Consider the following 18,545-nt stretch of genomic DNA (forward strand, 5'->3'; position numbering starts at 1 on the left):
CCGCATTTTTGGTGAATTCAGAACAAACAATTGATCGACAATGTGCTGTTGTGAATATGCAGGCATGGCGACTTACCAAACAATCATGACCCGATGGGAAAAATGAAAAACGAAAAAAGAACAACAACTCATGCGACAAGAAAAGGCAAGAGGGGGAATCATGCGTACCAAATAAAAAACATAAAACAAACATGAAAATCCCATTAGGAAGACAACAATGAAACGCCTCGCTAATGCAATACAGACCACCGCGGATGTCGAAGAACTTGGCAACACAAAGTGCCTCAGGGTATAACAGGAAACCAAGAACTGCAGCACCGCTAACAAGGTCGTGGACTAAACTCGCGATGGGATGTTTTCTAGCTCACTGCGTTGGCGCAAGTACTTCGCGGCCAGATGGTCACCACCCCGCATAGACTGCTCCATCCAATGTTGTGCGACACACATGGTCATTGGATCACTGCGCGCAGGGTCCTGCGAAGCCCTCCTCTCGCGGTTGAGAAGCTCCGTCTTGAACACGTCACTTGGCTTTGTGAGCGGCAAGACAGCGCGGTGGAGAAGTTCGGGTGAAGTGAGATAGAAGATTGCAAGCTCACGCTCCGCGACGGAATCGCCTTCTTTGGCTGTGATGAGAAGCATGCGGGCGGCATCCTCCATGGTGTAACGAGATACCGGATCATCCATTGGCATATTCGCAGCAGTACTTGTGCCTGACTTCTCCGTCGCCCCGCCGTTGTTTTGTGGGACTACGGCGTCACGCTTCAGATTTTGTGTGATCACCTCTTCGACAAGTTCGACCATGATCCGGCAGACATCCTGCTTGAGGCCCAGTGCAGCGAGACCAACATCCCAGAATGCTTTTCCACGTGCGGTCTTGTCGAGCATCTGCGCAGGAACAAACGTAGCGATGTACTGAAGATCTCTGAAGAGTGTCTTGGGTCGAATATCGGCATCCCGGAAGAGACCTTGCATAACCTCCACAATCATATCTGTGCTTGGTGGACCGACAGGGGATCGAGCGCCGCTACGGTTGGGGACTGGCGAAGCATTGTGGACACGATCTTGATTCATGCTATGAGAGCGTCGCTCCTCACAGTTGGCGATGGCCTCTTCCAGGTTCTGTGCACGCGAGGTATGCGTCGCTGGCTCACGCGAACTGAGCTCAGGAATAGCACCAAGAGTTGGTGACTGAGGAACAGTGGGCAGCGTATCTCGACGGTTGTTGTAAGATTTTCCAGATCGGGAAGAAAGAGACGCAATGATGAGAAGCTCGAGCTCGTATAGAGCGTGCAGTTTGGAGTACGGATTAGGATGTGTAGCAAACTTGCTGAGAAGACGTCGAAAGGCCACGTTGTATGGGAACTCGAGCAAGCCGGCCTTCTTTGCTGTAGACATACCGGCTGATCGCGACGTAGCATCGCTGGACGCTGAGGAATGCTCGCCTGCAGAGTGGTGAGCGTCGGAAGCCGCAGCATGCTGATACGTCGCGATGGGGGGTGCGACTTGGCTCCTCTCGGTGCGACCAAGAGCCTCGAGTGGATTTCGTTGGTCAGAGTGGGTCATCCGGCGCATGTCTTTCATGCTCTTCTTCTTCGCCATTTGCTTTTTCCGCTTACGCTCTTCTTCGTCTCTGCGTTCGATACAGTCCTCGAGCAAATCACCACCAAACCAAGAGTCTGTCTCGCTTCCACTCGAGAACAACATGGTGCCGAGGTCACTCAGCAGCAGACCTGTAAGTGTTTGCTTCAAGTCAAGCAGGAAGCGACGCTTGTCTTCGTTCACGCTTGCTGATTGCTTTAGCATGACGGTACCCTTTGATGATGATGCAGTGCGAGGACGAATGCTAGTAGCACTCATCGGCGATTGAACTTGAGGCTGGAAAGGCGACCAGAATGTAGTGGCCGAATCAATAGTCAATACGGGGGAAGTTCCTCCGAAGAGATCGTGCACCGTTTGATCGAAGCTTTGCTGAGGCTCATTACGGTTGGCAGCGGATCGCAAACTGCTGTGGCTCGGACGTTGAGCGAAGTCAAGGTTGCGTGATCCAGATCGGCCATGCGTTTCGTATTCCTCGTCACCCGCGATAGACAGTGTGCCAACGCCAGTGAGGAAGAGATCGCCTTTCTGCCGCCCGCTCTCGAGTATCTCTCTGTCCCGTTTGTACAGATCGCCCGCCCATAGAACAGGAGTCTCAATGATGTTCTCACCAACGAGTTTGTTGACACATTTATCAACCTCGAGACAGAAACGATGAATTCTCTCTTCGCCCTTGCAAAAGTTCTCAACGCCATATTGGTTGAGCCACTTCAAAGTGATCTCGGATTGTTCATCTGAGAGCTTGTTAGGCCCACCGAAGTCCTGAGAAGCAGCCATGATGTCGACTAGCATGGCTTCATTCTTGAGCAGAAAGTTGTTCGAGGATGATTTCGAATAGTTTCGAGATCGAGGACCTTGAATAGGCTTGCCGTCTAGCGTCCTGGTTGGTTGACCCATGATCTTGAGAGCCAGCGCGACGCTCCTTGCCTCCTCATAAGGCGCAGAGGTGCGGACATCAGTAACGTACCACATCTTGTCTCGCATGTTCTTGAATCCCATCATCATCTCTTCGATCATGGCATCGGATCTCTCTTGAGACTGCTTAAGCCATACGAACCACGCTTCGAATTCCTCGATAGCGTTTGCTGCTTTGCTAAGCAAGTCGCGGGGTCCGCGTGAAAAGTAATTGAGGAGAGCAGCATATCCGTTCCGCACAAGGGTAGGCGAATTGAGCCTTCGAAGGCTCTGCAATGTCTTGTAGTACATATGCGCATTGACGAAATCTGAGCGTGCTTGACATTGAAACATGGCGGTTTCAAGCATAGTAGCAAGAACCGAGTTGTTCTCTGACTTTTCTGAAATCTGAGGATTGCTGTTGCTTCTCGGAAATTGCGGAGAACGATGCCGTGTGGGAACGTGTCGATGGCTAGCAATCAGGTTGCTAAGCTGGCTCTGGCTCTGGCTTTGACCCTGGGGTTGGTTGTACGGATTGCGCGACCCGAGGTTTTCAACCGTCTGCCGTCCTGTGCCTCTGCCTCGAGCGCTCCTTCGGGTCGTCATGCGGTTGCTGAAGTTCTTGGATTCGCTATCGGGTGCAAGCTCTTTGGGAATCTCATATTCCTCGACAAGCTTTGCGATGGCTTCCTTCAGTTGATGGTAATCACTTTCAAGATCAATCCTGTCGCCAGGACCCTCGTCGTCACTACTATCACTCTCAGGTGAATCATCGTCATGCTCATCTTCGTCGTCAAAGTCCTTGCGCATGCGTGGCTTCAGTTGTTTTCCATCTGCGGAGATGTACAGCACGGCCCATCGCTCGGCGCAAGGGTGGCATGAACCAGATGTAGCGTCAAGGCCCAGAGTGCGAGTCATTTCGGAGCATGCCATTCTCAGACGTTTTCCATACACCTCTGTAGGTGCGACCTTGGCCTCAAGATGGTTCTCTACAAGAGATGGGTTGTGACGATCAAGAGACTTGACGATGCCATCCAGGAGGGGCTCACGGGAAGCAGTGTCGCTTGTCATTGAGGACGCACTGGCACTGAGTATGGAGCTTGCATCGCCCGCTGTGGCAGACGTACTACGAAACTGCATAGACATGGCAGATACCGAGGACGCTGACGATGCTAGGCCAGCCCGGCGTTGGTTGTCCTTGTCAAGATGGCTAGATGAGGGTCGACGCTCGGGGAACAGCGTCTCGACCAGAGTGATGATGTCAGATGGAGAGAGCACAATGAAGGGCTGCACTTCCACAGTCTCTCGTGGAGAGGTGATGGCCTTTGCAGGCAAGAGAATCGGCTTCGTATGAGTCTTCGTGTGCTTGAACCTGGCCAGGATGTTCTCGATGTGAGTGCGGATCTCAGGAAGAACAGGTACTTGCTGACGCCTAGCACACGTGTTAGCTGCGTAAGGGAGCGGGGACTAACAATAGAGTCTCACCAATTGTAGGTCATATCCAGGACATGTTTTTGCGCTCGAATCGCAATTTCTTTGAGGATCTTTTGGCGGGCGTGTTCGCTGATATGGTGACCGATCATGATACCGTGGGTCTGTAGCAAGTTAGCAAATTATCGTAGGGCGTGTTGGACGAGACTTGCCTCTGGATGAATGATCGCGTTCAGCAGAAAGGTGGAGAACAGCCAGCGGGAAACAAAGAAATTCTGTGACGCTTTTCGGGGACCCTTCTCTTCCTCAAGTTTTCGGAGGATAGCGTTGCCAATCTCTAGCACGCCTTCTGGGATGCCTCCAGCGCTGGGCTCGTCATCGACGACCTCGAAAAGGCGTTTGACGGCCTTGTCAAAGAACTCATCAGCTGCAATAGTGTCCTTTGTGTTTCGGGCTATGGGCTGACTGCCTTGCCGTGCAGACTGCTCCTCGGCTTTTTCGAGCAGAAATTGGCCGTCTTGCAGAGACTGCATCAGATACAGCTCCAGATGGGCCTTTCCTGGCCATTCTCGCATGCCGGCCCAGACATCGAGAACCGTTTTGATGAACTTCTCAGACCCTGGTTTCAAGTCCTTGATAAGGCGAGTGCAGGTTGTGGCCCACACATCAGTGCGGCGAAGATCCTCGGCAGAGTCGGGGCCGGACGAGTTAGCGAAGATGGTGTAGATGAGGGCCGCCAGAGGGTCGTGTCGCTGGAACGACAAGAGACGCTCAATGGGGCTTGGGCCTTGCTGATTGGGCTTCTGGGGGCCGGCGTTCTTGCCACGGGCTATTACCGAGTCGATGGGGTCCAAGGCCTGGCGGAACGAGGAGAGGGTGGCGAGCTCCTGCGGGGAAAGAATGGAGACGCGAGTAGCCAGGAAATCAGGATTGGTGCGGACCTCGGAGATGAACTCCAAGAGGTCGTTCAGCGTCTGGGAGGGCACTTCGTTGAGGAAGGACGAGAAGGTGAGGGGCTTGTCGCTCTTGCTGCTCTTGGACTTGCCAAACTCCAGGTCTGGCTCGAGTAGGGCGTACTGGTGGGTTGCGTCGCACGAGTTGCGGACGTCGTGGAGGGCGTTGTACAGCGAGGCAAACGCCTTCTTGTCGTCGGACCTGAAGCTGTCGACCAGGGTGCGGTAGGCGAGCTCTCCGCAGTGCACCAGGCGCGCGGACAGAGCGCTCGAGACCAGCCAGCGGTGCAGGCGGACGCGCGAGTGGGCCTTGCGCTGCTCCTGGTAGCGCAGCTGGCGGTTCAGGTGGGCAAACTCCGCGAGCGACGTGGCGGAGGTGGCGATGGTGGCCGAGGGCAGGTACGAGTCCGAGTACGAGGAGAGGTCGGCGGGCAGCAGTCGGGGCAGGCGGCCGGCGGGGGCAGACATGGACGAGGGCGGGATCTGAGGGCGCAGCCTCTCGACCGGGCCGTCGTGAGCGCGACTCCCCATCATGGCTGGCGGCGGCTGCTTGGAGGGAGGTGAGGGCGACCTGGGCGGAGCCTCTGCAGGCGGGTCGGTGGTGTGCGAGGGCGTGAGGCTCCTGGACGACGACACATGGGGAGCGGCGGAAGATAGGGCTGGTGGACGGTTAGTATTAGTTTGCGTGACAGCTCATCGTACAGAGCAGCGCATGTCGATCCGGGCCGAGCCTGCTGCTCCAGAAGGGACGCGCTGCGACGGGGCCACACGTACGAGGAGGGGCCATGGCCGTGGCCTGTGCCTGTGCCTGTGCCTGTGTCGGTGTCGAAGTCGGTGTCGGTGTCAGTGTCAGTGTCAGTGCCTGAGCGGCGGGCGAGGCCGAGTGTTGGGTGCGTCGCATCGCGGTGCTGTCGCCATGAGGGCGGGCCCCGTCTGAGGGCTCCTGATGCGCGCTCCCCATCTCCAGATGCAGCGCTGGTGCTTGGGAGACGGCCGGCTGCTTTGGGCGCGACTCCTCCCAGCCCGGCGTCGACGCGGTGCGCTGGCAACGCAGCCTCTGGCCTGTTTCGCTATCGATACGGCGCCAGGCCCTCTGATTTGCCCGCTCGAGTCACGTCTCAACGGGCGCTGACCAAGATCCGGGACGCGAGACGCCTGCCTGCTGCAGCTGCAAGAGCAGACGATGCCATGGCTGCAACGTGTTGCTCTCCGCTGGTGGCCGCTGCAGACCGCCTGCCTGCCCGTCTGTCTGTTCTGCTCGCGTCCTGTCCTGTCCAGTCCAGTCCTGTGCTGTCCTGGCTGGCTGGCAGCACCGCCCGCACCACCAGCACATCCCGTGCCACGCGAGACGAACCACGACGCCCAGCCCTCCGTCTTCGCATGCCCAACCCTCAAACACAACCCAACGCAGCAGACGCTCCCTCTCGCAGTCTCCGCCAGTCGTCGGTGCAGATGCGTCTGGTCGGCAAGTGATTGACAGCAGTGTCTGCATATGCGATATGCGCGGAGCTGCCAACACATCAAGCGCAGTGCAGGGGCGATCCAGTCCAGTCCGCTGAGAAACACCTGTCCGCCTGCAACACTCGACTGGCTCGTCCCCACTTCCTCTCAGCCTGCAGATGCTCGCCACGGCTTGGGACCTTTCGTAGGCACCCGCGCTACCACCTACCTGCCCATCCTCAAGCGTCTTTGGCAGCAGGCGAAATACGGAACAGCACATGCACCTGTCGCCCCGCCCCCCACGAGTTGCACGTTTCAGACCGCTAGTTCCTCAATCCTCATCCCTACTACTATACGAGCATGACATGTCTGACGGGCGTCGACACAGCTATCGTGCGTATAGGCCTACAATGCCGTGACAAACTACATCGCGAAACCCCAAATGTGCACTAGAGCCTACTCTCCCCCGAGCTCATCGACTCCCTGAGCAAAGGCGCAACCCGCTTCCGACTGTGCTGTACCTGCCGTTGCCACCAGACCCGCATCCACTGCCCTTTGCCATGGTTCCCATTCACCACGTCGCCTGACTCATGCCACTCCTCAAGTCCCAGCTCGTCCCTTGAAGTTGACACGAATGCCTTCGCAGCTGCTACTGCCCCGTCGTTAAACGCCCAAAGAAGAAGCTCCCGTTGAAATTCCCCACCCGACGACGTCGATGTAGTCATCACACTGTACAAGTCCAGCTCGCGCTCACTCGCAAACAACTCCAATTCGTCCAAGAAAGCAGCATAAGGAGGCTGCGTGTTGGTTTCAGAACCCGCCTTCGCCTGCAGAAACTCAATAGGTTTAACCACTGAGCTAATACCGAGCTTCTGCCCGCCTTGATCCCATTGTTTATAGTCCTTTCGGAGTATGTCTCGTAGTGCCAACGCGCCAATATTTCTCTTCGCTGTATCGATTTCGTTGTAGAAGCTGGCTCGATCAAAGCTTGCTGATAGCTGAGAACAAGCCATGATCTTAGCCTCGAGGTACTCGACAGCTCTGACGTCGTGCTCGGTCGTTTTGCTTTGGTCTTGGAGATTCGCTGTATCGATCAGAATACTCGCCAATCCCAGTTGGGCGACACTTGCATCCCAGCGCTTGACAACGGTATCGTCGTCGGAGAAATTGTCTCCTTGGGCGTGCGTAGCGCCTGCGGACGACGCAGACCCGCTCAGCATGTCCCATGCTGCTCGACAGTAATTCGTGGTCAGACTAGTGCAGCTACCACTCTTTTCAATAATGCGGGGCTCGTTGTCTGCTTCTTTGGGTACCGTCCCTTCATCGTCATGGTGGTCAATGACGCCTCTCACGCGGTCTGAGTAGATTTTGCCTAGCTGACCTTGAAGCGTGTTGTGGTCGACAAGGATCCAAGCCGTGTTCTCCGGACGAAGTTTGGATTGTATATCAGATGTAGCTGGAAGATCATCAAGTGTTATCAAATGTTCAGGCTCTACATTGGCATGCTGGAACACGGCCAGGAATTCAGGTCGTAGTTGAATGTCAGAGGCTGGAATATTCGTTATTGGCACGTAGAGCGGCGTAAAAGCATTTTTTGGCGGTGACATTGATCGAACATATGCGTATAGGACTGCACATGCCATAGAATCAAGGTCTGACTGTTCATTAATATCCGACAATTCAAGTTCGTGTACTTTCTCTCACCAGCAGATTCATTGCCAATGACGAAAGTGATCTTCTGGTTGGAACCAACAGCAGCGCGCAAAGCGCCTCTGGCCTGAGTAAGAAAGCCACGCAGCGAGGTCCTCGAGACTGCCATATTTGTTCCAGGCGGTGAGCAACACAGAGAAAGTTGACTGGCTGTAGATGGGGATGCAGCACATGTCATCGCGCCTGGATATCAATGGATGGAGTGCTCGGACCACAACACGTGCACATACAAGCATCTGCTTCTACTTCTTGAGAACTGACAGCTGTGACATATGAGTAGGGCGGAAAACATCTGTGAAACTTATCGTACTCAATGAGACGCAGGATATGTTTGATCATAGCTATCGTAACATTCAAACTGAGCATACAAACATCATAACGATGACGATCAGGCGAAATATAAATGGATGCATATACATCTCATGTAGTACTCTTAATCACCTATCTCTTGGTTGCGAATACTATTTCTAGAGTTTGAGAAAGCAATCGCCCAACGCTAGTTCGTAACAATGCAAGGCTCAACTCAACTCAACGCTACCAGCTGGCACACCCCTCATACTCCGCAACCGGCGAGCGAGGAACTGCATAATCGGCAGCATTTCGTCTCGACTACTCGGCATGCCATCACCAACCTTTTTCCACTCTTTGATCTCGATGAACTCGAATGCATCCTTGAGTTTCGAAATTGCGCTGTCGGTAACCGCCGATTGTCTTGATGCCTTACAAACAAGCACAGGCGTTTTTCTTTTCCCTTCTAAAGCCTTCAAGGGCAGTGACAGAGACAACGTGCCGCCAATACTGATAACTCCACCGAGTTCATCACTGCCAATCTCTGCAGCGGCTTGCAGCGCGACCATCGCACCTTGGGCAAAGCCGAAGATTATGATCTCGCGTGCCTTATAGCCACACTTGTTTATGAGTCCCTCGCGGATGATTTTGTCAAGCAACAGGCGCGTTGCCGCCTTGAAACCAGTGTCTACGTCCATGTCGCCGGTATTTTGATCGAAGATGAGGTCGTCACCCCAGTGGAAGCCGCCAAGATCGAATGGCAGAGGAGTCGGGGCTTGCAGAGCAATGCATGCTGCCTCTGGAAGATTCAATTGCTGTCCCAGTTTGGTGAAGGATGCATTGGTATCTCCTAGACCATGGAGGAGAATCAGGACGTTGGTTGGCGGCTGCGAAGCGGGTGCTGTGCATGTGAGCGGACGTGAGTTACAATCTTATTAGGAGCATACGGGGTGTGATGCTGAGATTGGCGGACGTGGGGAAGTCGCTCTTTGTGGGAAGATGACCTGGCATGGCTGTTGAGCGCGGGGACGCTGGGACGCGTACGTTGAGGAGAATAGTTGGTTCTGACGTCTGTAGTGGGGCCATAGTTGCGATCACGGAAGATCGTATCGCGAGCCTACGAAACGTCTGTCTCCATGTCAATGCGGAACTTGATATGGTGAGATATGAACATGCTCTTCACAGTGTATAGGATGGGTTATCTAATTAATCATTATTGCTCATTCACAACGGTACATGCGCGTCCTTCGTGTTCAGCCAACATATGGCTGTAGCCACACTGTCAAAGGAGTTAAGGAGTCGGAAATAAGCTAAGTTAAGCTTCGAAACGAAAGCTTGGTTTACTTGGCCTCTTCGTAATGCTAGACGGAATGCGGTCCGCGTCTAACGTACAACACATGCGCTAAGACTCGATTCGAGGCAATTAGACGTTTCTTGTTGCGAGAAGCCCACAAAACCACCCACCGGTGGCATCATACGCCCCCCAAGCTACGTAAGGGCAGGGGCCAGTACCATAGCTGAGCCCCGGATGGCTGACTGGCTAGAAGCAACAAGGGGCATTGCGGGCATGCTTGAGTTGATTAGTCCATGGCAGAAGATGCAGTGGAGCTTGGTTAGGAATGACGAAAGATATGGTCCAGAGCGGGCGGGGAAGCTTTAACATCGTATAAAGCCGCGTTCAGGTCCTCCACCGAATGCAATCATCCCATCTTCACAAAACGCAACCTATACACACTCAAAACGTCACCTTTTTTATAATCCCCTTACAACACATTCATCATGGGTTTCTTTGGTGAGTTACTTACATGAGCTTGGAGCTCCGCAAATTACTGTAGTTCCGAAGACTGACTTGCTTGTGTATAGACAGGCACGAGGAGAACTACCAGCAGGTCTACGAGAACGACAACTTCGACGAGAACAAGGCCAGCCTCGGACATGAGGTGATTGCCGGTGGAGCTGCCTTTGCTGGCTTCAAGGCTTTCGAAGATCATCAACGCAGTGAAGGTTCGTTGCCAAGTCCAAGTCACGTGTGGACCCAAACTGACAACACCACCACCAGGCAAGCCCGTATCCCACGCCTTTGCTAAGGAGCTGCTCGCAGGCTTCGCAACCGCAGAAGTCGATAGGCTTGCCGAGACTAAGGGCGAGGACTGGTTTGACCGAGAGAAAGCTAAGAGGGACGCCAAAAGCCAGGCAGAACAAATGTACGACGAGCACTACGTAAACAACCAGGGTGCTGATCAGTACGATCCTAACCAATACGAACGCCCCCAACAATTCGAAAGGCGCGGATGGTGAGCGGTTATAGGCATAATATTGCTATAGGAAGACCATGATCCGGCACTTCAAGCCCTTGATCAATAGCCAATAGAAACGTGTCATAGCAGAGCATCTCACCAACATCAACCTTCAACGTGCATTGAGGTGGGGCTAAACGCCCCTGGATCTTGAGATAATGACTGACCAAGAAGATTAACATTTCAAGAAAACACCTAATGAATAGCTGACTGAAAACAAAAGATGCAAGAATGAATCCTTGACACACACGCAAACCCTGACCTCTGCAATCCCAATTCTTCGAATGATCTCCAGTCTTCGAACGATCTCCAGCCTTCGCATGATATCAAATGTTCGCATAAGTCCAAATGTTCGCATAATTCCAAATCTTCGCATAATTCCAAGACTCTGCCCAATTTCGGTCTTCCCATATCCTCAGTATTACCGTGTTCCCAGTGTTTGCATGTTCGCAATCTTCGCATGGTTGCAGTCTTCGCATGTTTGCAGTCTTCGCATGTTTGCACTCGTACAAACCCCAGTCTTCACCCACCCTTGGAAGTGCTTCATGCGAATGGAAGCTTGCGAGCGGCCTCCATCTTTGCACCAAAAACACTCCACTTAGCGTCAGTCTTGTCGAGTTGATACTGGATCTGGGTGTCGATAGCTTCATCCCACTTCCTCGCGTAAACTCCAATCCAGGTGCCGTTGCCGAAGCTGCTAGGATTGAGGATCCATGCAGTGAGCATGTGGAAGGTGACGCGGATGTAGTTGTTGCGACGGTACTCGTCGAACTTCGAACGATCATACTCGAACGGAGACGGATGAGGGTTAGTCCACTCAGCACATTCAGCTAGATGCACGCCATACTGCCCAAGCCAGCAGCCTAGATGATCTTCGGGGATGGTGAAGCCCAGAACAATCCTACGATGCAGAGCAACCACCGCCCAAAGGAAAACGGATTCGCCTAAAGCCTTGAACCTGGTCATCGGAAAACCAACACGCTGGCCGATTGACACAACGTCCATCCTGTGTTTAATCAGCAAATGCTTTCCACGATGATTAAATCTTTGTAAGTCACTTACTTTCCGCTGAATTCGACAAACCACGGATGCTTTCGGTTGACAGCAATTGGAGTCAATGAGAACCATAACACGTCTCGCTTGGTCTTGGTTGCCATGCTGGTCACCATGGGCAAGCATCCCAGGATGAGAGGCTGGTATTGTGCCTGCGGTCCAGTAGACCACCTTGCCAAAATTGGAGGTCGATTGTGAGTATCCCACGAGCGATTCCAATCGATGCCTTCTTTGCTCACTACCGGACTCACTATCACCAAGCTGAATTTCATGTTTATCTCGCGTAGTGTGAGAGCACAATCAGTCTCGCCATCGAAGACCATGGTGTCTCGATCGGCGGGATGATAAAGCGTGTGGTGTTGGGCTGGCCCGTGTTTCTTTGGGTTCTTTTTGAGAAGAGTGTGAAGTTGTCTGATGTCTGCTTCTTGAATAAGCTTGTTGTTGTTGCTTACCTTGTAGTAGCGGAGTGCATCAGTCAACGCGCCCTGCCAGCTGCTGAAGTAGTTCCACTTCCACTGGTTTGACTTGTACACAAGCGGTGGTTGGAAGAACCCGCGGCATGTTTGCCGGACGTCGTCAAACTCGTTCTCGATGATTGGATTGGGGTTCACCTGAAGACCAGCTGGAGACAAGGGATGGTTGAAAGAGAAGTTGGCGCCGGGTACTGACATATTCGTATATTTCTGTGTCTGTTGATTGACAGTCTTCTTTGTAGTCGGATCCTGCCAGCTCCTTCTGAAACGCTCAACGCGATAATTGGGAGGCGGTGGTCCATGATCACGGTAGGCTTGAGCGTGGTTGTCCACTGCAGTCCCTGCCAACACACTGCCTACTATCTGCGGATTCTCGGTCGGAATGTAGATTACCATGATATGGTGCTGAGGTGTGCCGATTTCCGAATGCACAAAAGGGTAACAGTGATGTTGTTCAGAGATTCGCTGGATCGTAGACCTGAGGAAGGGTTTGGAAGTGGAATCAGGAGTGAGGTATCTGCGAGTGAGATCAGCGATTGTATGGCAAATTCGAAGAGGTGTGAATTTGTCTTACCACTACTTGCTTTCACACGCCCAATGTTGCGCGTGGAAACTACAGCGGGGTAGTGCAACGACCTCCGCCGTGTAAGATTGAGAAGCGTTAGACGAGATTGGTGGCGGAGTGTCAGAAGGGAGGGCTAGAGACCGATCGAGATTGAGCGTCTTCAATGGCAGGCAAGAGATGGGGGTGTAGTGTTGAATATCAGAAAAGGAAGCCGACCAGAGAGTGTGGAGTTGAGAGGATATTCGGGCTATGAGAAGTAGAGGTGACCGCGTAGAATTGGTATTGAGGGAACTTTATATATGAGAGGCTGCCTACAAGAGCGTTTGCACTCTGTGTCGGCTGACTGCAAGTTCTCTCTCACCTTCCACGGATTGCTTGGTGTGGGCCCGTCTTCCGTGATCTATCACTTGTCAAACGCGTGAAAGCTATCGCATGTGATCACGCAATCGCTCCCAAATGGGCATTTTCTTTCGAATTCCAGGCCCTCTTACCTATCAAGTGCGCTCGGATTGGGTCATTCTGGCTTTGCGATGACAGAGCGCGTGTCTGCCTGAAGCTGCACTTTTACTACGTGACCACATTTTCACTGCCTTGGCATGCGATAGGGCTGCAATTCTATCCATATAAACCTGCTCGCCCTTCCCTTGAAGTTCCCTCAACGTTCTCAGATACCCCTCAAGGTTCAACTTCCTCTGATACCCCTCAAGATTCAACCTTCTTCATCGGCTTTGGCGGATACGAACAGATCCGTACTTCAGGTATTGCTCCAAAACCCTCTACCTTGGTAGCTTCAAGTAACTGACAACATCCGTGAGCACTATACAAGTGCGCCTGTAGCCGCCTCCATCTCCTCTCCACCCACCCAGTCTTGGTCTCCTCCCCGGTAGGTCTTTCTGTTCTACTCCACTTTGCCATACTTACTCACGTAGCAGCCCGCCGTTGTCGCCTGGCAAATACCACAAGATGCCGCATTTGCCTCCAGGAGCGTCGCGCAACCTGGTATCCGCCATTCCAACGAAACAGTGGATGGACTGGGCAGATGGAAAACCGATCGGCCCTGCCCCCCATACGATACGGCCGACTGAATACGGATGCATGATCAACCGAGACTTCATCGATGACAACGACAAAAACGATATCATTTCGTACAAGAAGGGCATGCAAGGCCATTTTCTTGAGGAGAGATTTAGCAACGTGAACACCAAAGTCGCAAAGATTTACATCAGGGGTGTGACTGATAGCAAGGAATACCCGAATCGATGGGTACCGCGCGCTTTTATCGACGTAGGCCAGCCATGGAAGGCCGATTTCAAAGATTGGAAGGTTGAAGCAAGTCTATTCACGACAATAGTTGATTCTCGCAGGTGGAAGACAGATCGGGAACCTGACAACAGTACTCTCGGAAAGACTGTGACGAAGCTTGTCGCCGCCTTTCGTGCACAGCCACCAGATTATCTTGGTATCAAGCTTTCGGACTTCATCGATCGGTACGGCGGTTCTGCTTCCGTCAGTCAAACTATCATCGACGGTATCAAGGCAGCAGGACTGTATAACATCTTGAACACGCCGAACTTCACGATGCAAGACCTTCTACGCCAATCGAAATGCAAAATTCCTAGCTCTTCGTCTTCGAAAAAAGCCGGAGTTTACGCCAGGTTCCACAAATCAGGCCCAAACGTCACTCACTGGAAGCCTAACACTACGTATGCCTACACTGGCTTCTCGAGAGACTTCGACGAGAGGTTCGACTCGCACCGAGCAAATAAGGCCTTGTATGGCGATCTGACTCGAAATTCCACACAGCTGTCCTCGGTCGCTCTGTGCGTGTTGGACTCAACTCTTGAACATGGATTTTTCTACCTCACTGAGCAGATATTTGTCTGCATATTGGAAACATACAGGGCCATCCTGTCAATCCCATCCTCCGGCAACGCGAACACCATCTCATTTACCTACGCCACTAAATACTTCTTGGACGTATCAAAAGAAGTATTTCGCATCACTGGCTGGTGTGGTGCTGTCAACCGACCATCCTTTGGGATATCTGAGGGCACGAATTACAGCTCACCACTGCTTGAGTACTCTAACATGTCTGACAAGACACTGTTCATCCGTACAGATGCTCAGGTGAGGGACGAATTAACTGGACGCTCAGTTCCCATGGCATTCTTTCGACGTACAAAGATGAATGTCGTCCCTCCCAGTGGCCGAGTTGTCGCCTTCAAGCATCGTGAACCCGAGATAGGAGGATACATCAGTTTCACTCATGAGCCTTGGACAGATGGAGCGGAGGGTCCCATTGCGGGTACGCCATACCAACTCGTCTTCGAAGTTTGCAAGGATGGAACGCCGCATCCCCAGTCATGGTCACGACTCCCTGAGGTTGGTCCATTCAAGAACTGGAACCAAGCACGATCTTGGGCCGTACGAATTGAGTGGGAAAACCCTAAGAATTCGGGAAAGTGGCAATTCACATATCTTCAGGCTGGGCACGTCTCAGGAGGAGGCCTTTTTGCTCTCGCAGATGAGAATGTCCCCGGATCTCTGAAAATATATGCGAAATCCATCCAGTTCCTCCAGTGGCTTTGCAACGCGCCGCCAGCCCATACTCACAACTGGATCAAGAAATACTCGGGAGCCGCCCGCGTGCTACAGGCCGAGTACGACATGATGAAGCAGACAGTCCGCTTCCAAGTGCCTACAGATCAAATCCCGATGATCAGTGGCGCGCGGAAACATGATGACGATATCAAAGCTGAGTTACGGGATCCAAAGCACAAACTCGAAAATGTGGACGGCGAGTTCGGCGCTTTTACGGGCAAGGCCTCTTTCGATAGAAAGAGAGAAAAGTGTGATTTGTGTGTTGTGGTATGGAGGCACAACAAACCACTCCGTAACGGCGCGTGTTTGCGAATCGGTAACAGCAGAGTCTGTGAAAACTGTCGTCATCTTGGTCGGCCGTGCTGCTCGTGGACTAGAGGCACCAAGAAAATGCTTCCGGACATGTCTCAGTTCAGTCCAGAAGAGATCGTAAAAGCGAACGCCATCTGCTCGGCATTGTTTCTGCAGCTCCCGACTAAGATTGCTGGTACACTACAGAACTTCGATAACAAGCTCAGGGCGCTGGACAGCTCTGATGATCTTGTGGACGATGGCGACGAGATTGAGGATGAAGTCGACGTGGAGGATGAGGATGAAGAGGAGATGTAGTTCAGTTTACCCAGCTTTCATCACATGTAAGTTTTCCTATTATTCTCACAGTTTCGCCGGCTCATCTTCTGACTTTCCCATAGCAGGTTTCTACGACAGCGAATGCTTTCTGTGAGACCTGATTCACATTATCAGATTTGCTTTTGGCTTTATTCCTTTTGTTTACATCATTCTTGGGATCAAGATCAACTGCGAAGTCCTCCAGAGTTCGGGCGAAGGCGGACAAGAGTGGGTCACTTGCAAGCAAAGGCGCCATTGAACTCTCGATTGAGTTATCTCTCTACTTTTCTTCCGTCAGATGTTTGGGATTGAGCGAGTACGGTACTACTCATCTCATTGATTTATGCCTTTTCTTCTGGCACGTTATTTCCCTACAGCTATAACATTTTATGATTAGAGTTTCAGGATAGGATAGAATTGGTGTCTTGAGTTAGATTTCGACCGGATTTTCATTTAACACATGGGAAAGGCATACCAAATTTGATCACTGAATGTATTTGACCAAAAATAACAGTCCAAAATATTTAAGCAGAGTCCTCATCCTCCATCTCCTCGTCCTCTCCCTCCTTCTTCTCCTCTTCCTCGTCGTCATCATCGTCGTCCTCGTCATCCTCACTATCCACGACTACGAATCGCGACTACGTACTTGGTTAGCATATCTTGTTCGTTGGACAATAAAACTATTATGCAGTGAGCACCAGATCCCAAGTACGATCCGTTAAGCAACATGATGACCGTGATAACGATTCATGTTGGGCATGAAGTAACTGACACATGCTACCCCTAGCGGGTAATGGCATATACGTTGAGAACGTTGACTGATGACTCGGGTGTTGGAAATCTCCAGATCCAGAATTGGATATGATCATCAAATTCGAACACGAAATTTACTTACTCGACGTTTTTTTGGCGGCATTTTGCCGCGGCGGCCGCGTTTCTGCGGGCGAGGAGCCCGAGGCGTCGCCTGCCTGACGGCACCTACATCAAAATTGTCAGCAAGTATTACGCCTAAGTCTTGGTGTCCGATCAGCTCATATCAGCCGTGTGCGCATACAAGCAACGCTTATGGTTGGGATTGGTGTAATGCTTCAACTGCCTCTTGACGCCGTATTGGATGAGATGTGCTCAAACATCTAGCTATCACTTACCTTCTCCTTCTTCTCCTTCTCCTTCTTCTTCTCCTTCTTCGGCGGCGGCGGCGGCGGCGACCTCGTCGACTGGCGGCGCGCCAGCAGTGTCTTCGACGGCGGCTATATGCTGTTGGTCATTGCTTCACTTGCGGTGCACCGAGTATCGACACTCAACGTACGATCTTGATGGTGAACAACTTCTACACAGCAATCTCACATTAGCATAAGCACTCTTCCAAACGTTTGAAGGTGTATTGCGGCCGGTGGACTCGAAGCTCTCTCGGTCGTCAGTGAACACTACCTCCCACATGCTATGCTACCAATGGGCTAGATTCTCGGCCCAGCATAGCCGTGTGTATAGTGCAGCTGGAAATTGTATAACGCTGGATTGGGAAGGGAATCTGTGTAAGGTAGACAGCTAGAGACTCACTCCACGACATGTTGTCAGGCTCGGGCGTGAGCCCACTGCGCCACGCCGGGGCGGTGACTTCGACGCCGGAGCGCACGACACTGGTAAAGTAACTACATCACGTTAAATACGCTTTTCGTGTACATTGGACAGCATCACTCACCTCATTTTGTTTGTTACAGAAATGAGGCGAGGAAGATGCATGGCGATATTTGAAACCGCCCACACGTGGCGCGCTACTTCAGACGGAAGGCACCATGGAGGAAGGCACGACGAGGCGACCTCGATATGCGGCACAAGACGCACAACCCTCGTCGATACATCAACTCTCTGATGCAAAGATGCATGGATATACTGGGGCCGGTGCCCCAGATCGTTCACATTCTCACAGTGTGGGTAGCTGTTGTCTGGTCAGCGTGTGCATCTATAGTATAACAGCATAGCTCGATGATCAAGGCGCGACGCTTGACTGTCCACTCACTCACCAACAGCAGAAGCGGATACCGCTGTTCTACACCTCATACCTACATCTTAGTAGCCTATGTTGCTGGAAACCCACATCACTGACGCCTATCTTGTTCCTTCACCCATGTTGTTGCACAACCAATATGCCACGGCACCAGTGGTAGGCTCGATATTGCGCGCACGCCTGTTCACTGATCCATTCGATTCCCACGGCAATCCTCTTGAGTGCCAGCTTCTCGCATATTTCCATCTCTTTCAGAGCACTTCCGGTACCACTCACCTCAGAACGGAAGGGACAGCACTATATAGCATCGAGTTCGCCCCAATTTTAGACCTCTACTGCAGGATTAAGGAAAAGTGACTTCGTAGGCGAGATACCTGTACTCAAAGACCAATTGGTTTATCAAAGCAACTGTTCTATCAAGAAGTAACTCTCGGTTGGTTATAAAAGGAAAAAGTAAGATGTGTTCTTTGTAATTCCTACAATCCATGCTGATGAAAATACACCAAGGTACATGCCAGGCATATCGCGCTGGGAATTGAGGCATACAAGTCTTACACTAGTCTCAGATGTAGTTGTCAGGCTGTTGCAAAGGGTTCGTTGCACCTTAGGTCCTAGTATTTCGAATCA

The 18,545-nt window shown here is 52.1% G+C and overlaps 7 protein-coding genes across 7 annotated transcripts; 2 read left to right on the forward strand and 5 right to left on the reverse strand.

Annotated features, from left to right (window-relative positions):
• Positions 1 to 111: 111 nt before the first annotated feature.
• On the reverse strand, positions 112 to 5,975 carry P153DRAFT_113892 (uncharacterized protein). The gene is made up of 4 exons (XM_033661924.1): positions 5,649 to 5,975; positions 4,134 to 5,533; positions 3,976 to 4,085; positions 112 to 3,922 (listed from the first exon to the last, which is right to left on the reverse strand). The coding sequence occupies exons 1-4, from the start codon at positions 5,833 to 5,835 to the stop codon at positions 337 to 339; spliced, it is 5,283 nt and encodes a 1,760-aa protein (XP_033519864.1). The 5' UTR covers positions 5,836 to 5,975; the 3' UTR covers positions 112 to 336.
• A 337-nt stretch (positions 5,976 to 6,312) lies between these two features.
• On the reverse strand, positions 6,313 to 8,183 carry P153DRAFT_324820 (exopolyphosphatase-like protein). Its single transcript, XM_033665251.1, has 2 exons — positions 8,019 to 8,183; positions 6,313 to 7,968 (listed from the first exon to the last, which is right to left on the reverse strand). Exons 1-2 carry the CDS (start codon positions 8,131 to 8,133, stop codon positions 6,764 to 6,766), a joined length of 1,320 nt encoding a protein of 439 aa, XP_033519865.1. The 5' UTR covers positions 8,134 to 8,183; the 3' UTR covers positions 6,313 to 6,763.
• Positions 8,184 to 8,345: 162 nt separating this feature from the next.
• On the reverse strand, positions 8,346 to 9,363 carry P153DRAFT_425865 (alpha/beta-hydrolase). The gene is made up of 2 exons (XM_033672570.1): positions 9,260 to 9,363; positions 8,346 to 9,213 (listed from the first exon to the last, which is right to left on the reverse strand). The coding sequence occupies exons 1-2, from the start codon at positions 9,321 to 9,323 to the stop codon at positions 8,543 to 8,545; spliced, it is 735 nt and encodes a 244-aa protein (XP_033519866.1). The 5' UTR covers positions 9,324 to 9,363; the 3' UTR covers positions 8,346 to 8,542.
• Positions 9,364 to 9,692: 329 nt separating this feature from the next.
• On the forward strand, positions 9,693 to 10,836 carry P153DRAFT_370134 (uncharacterized protein). The gene is made up of 3 exons (XM_033668965.1): positions 9,693 to 10,104; positions 10,176 to 10,316; positions 10,372 to 10,836. Exons 1-3 carry the CDS (start codon positions 10,092 to 10,094, stop codon positions 10,608 to 10,610), a joined length of 393 nt encoding a protein of 130 aa, XP_033519867.1. The 5' UTR covers positions 9,693 to 10,091; the 3' UTR covers positions 10,611 to 10,836.
• Positions 10,837 to 11,152: 316 nt separating this feature from the next.
• Positions 11,153 to 12,943, reverse strand: P153DRAFT_400287 (uncharacterized protein; the record flags this gene model as incomplete). The annotated part of the gene is made up of 3 exons (XM_033671805.1): positions 12,710 to 12,943; positions 11,672 to 12,652; positions 11,153 to 11,615 (listed from the first exon to the last, which is right to left on the reverse strand). The coding sequence occupies exons 2-3, from the start codon at positions 12,529 to 12,531 to the stop codon at positions 11,153 to 11,155; spliced, it is 1,323 nt and encodes a 440-aa protein (XP_033519868.1). The 5' UTR covers positions 12,532 to 12,652; positions 12,710 to 12,943.
• A 495-nt stretch (positions 12,944 to 13,438) lies between these two features.
• P153DRAFT_113999 (uncharacterized protein) lies at positions 13,439 to 16,186 on the forward strand. Its single transcript, XM_033661926.1, has 4 exons — positions 13,439 to 13,458; positions 13,516 to 13,583; positions 13,630 to 15,936; positions 15,997 to 16,186. The coding sequence occupies exon 3, from the start codon at positions 13,664 to 13,666 to the stop codon at positions 15,908 to 15,910; it is 2,247 nt and encodes a 748-aa protein (XP_033519869.1). The 5' UTR covers positions 13,439 to 13,458; positions 13,516 to 13,583; positions 13,630 to 13,663; the 3' UTR covers positions 15,911 to 15,936; positions 15,997 to 16,186.
• A 125-nt stretch (positions 16,187 to 16,311) lies between these two features.
• Positions 16,312 to 17,460, reverse strand: P153DRAFT_114018 (uncharacterized protein). Its single transcript, XM_033661927.1, has 4 exons — positions 17,220 to 17,460; positions 17,059 to 17,160; positions 16,806 to 16,888; positions 16,312 to 16,548 (listed from the first exon to the last, which is right to left on the reverse strand). Exons 1-4 carry the CDS (start codon positions 17,348 to 17,350, stop codon positions 16,526 to 16,528), a joined length of 339 nt encoding a protein of 112 aa, XP_033519870.1. The 5' UTR covers positions 17,351 to 17,460; the 3' UTR covers positions 16,312 to 16,525.
• Positions 17,461 to 18,545: the final 1,085 nt, after the last annotated feature.

This window comes from Dothidotthia symphoricarpi (genome assembly GCF_010015815.1).
Source record: "Dothidotthia symphoricarpi CBS 119687 unplaced genomic scaffold P153scaffold_20, whole genome shotgun sequence".
NCBI classification, from domain to species: domain Eukaryota; kingdom Fungi; phylum Ascomycota; class Dothideomycetes; order Pleosporales; family Dothidotthiaceae; genus Dothidotthia; species Dothidotthia symphoricarpi.

Coding starts and splice junctions, on each gene's coding strand:
- P153DRAFT_113892 (XM_033661924.1), bottom strand. CDS start 5,835: ATGGGGAGCGCGCATCAGGAGCCCTCAGACGGGGCCCGCCCTCATGGC. Junction 5,534..5,648: donor CACGGCCATGGCCCCTCCTC/GTACGTGTGGCC, acceptor ACCGTCCACCAG/CCCTATCTTCCGCCGCTCCC. Junction 3,923..3,975: donor CTGGATATGACCTACAATTG/GTGAGACTCTAT, acceptor CACGTGTGCTAG/GCGTCAGCAAGTACCTGTTC.
- P153DRAFT_324820 (XM_033665251.1), bottom strand. CDS start 8,133: ATGGCAGTCTCGAGGACCTCGCTGCGTGGCTTTCTTACTCAGGCCAGA. Junction 7,969..8,018: donor CATTGGCAATGAATCTGCTG/GTGAGAGAAAGT, acceptor ATGAACAGTCAG/ACCTTGATTCTATGGCATGT.
- P153DRAFT_425865 (XM_033672570.1), bottom strand. CDS start 9,323: ATGCCAGGTCATCTTCCCACAAAGAGCGACTTCCCCACGTCCGCCAAT. Junction 9,214..9,259: donor CAATCTCAGCATCACACCCC/GTATGCTCCTAA, acceptor TCACATGCACAG/CACCCGCTTCGCAGCCGCCA.
- P153DRAFT_370134 (XM_033668965.1), top strand. Junction 10,317..10,371: donor AGATCATCAACGCAGTGAAG/GTTCGTTGCCAA, acceptor CACCACCACCAG/GCAAGCCCGTATCCCACGCC.
- P153DRAFT_113999 (XM_033661926.1), top strand. CDS start 13,664: ATGCCGCATTTGCCTCCAGGAGCGTCGCGCAACCTGGTATCCGCCATT.
- P153DRAFT_114018 (XM_033661927.1), bottom strand. CDS start 17,350: ATGTGGGAGGTAGTGTTCACTGACGACCGAGAGAGCTTCGAGTCCACC. Junction 16,889..17,058: donor AGAAGGAGAAGAAGGAGAAG/GTAAGTGATAGC, acceptor ATTTTGATGTAG/GTGCCGTCAGGCAGGCGACG. Junction 16,549..16,805: donor TGCCGCCAAAAAAACGTCGA/GTAAGTAAATTT, acceptor CCAAGTACGTAG/TCGCGATTCGTAGTCGTGGA.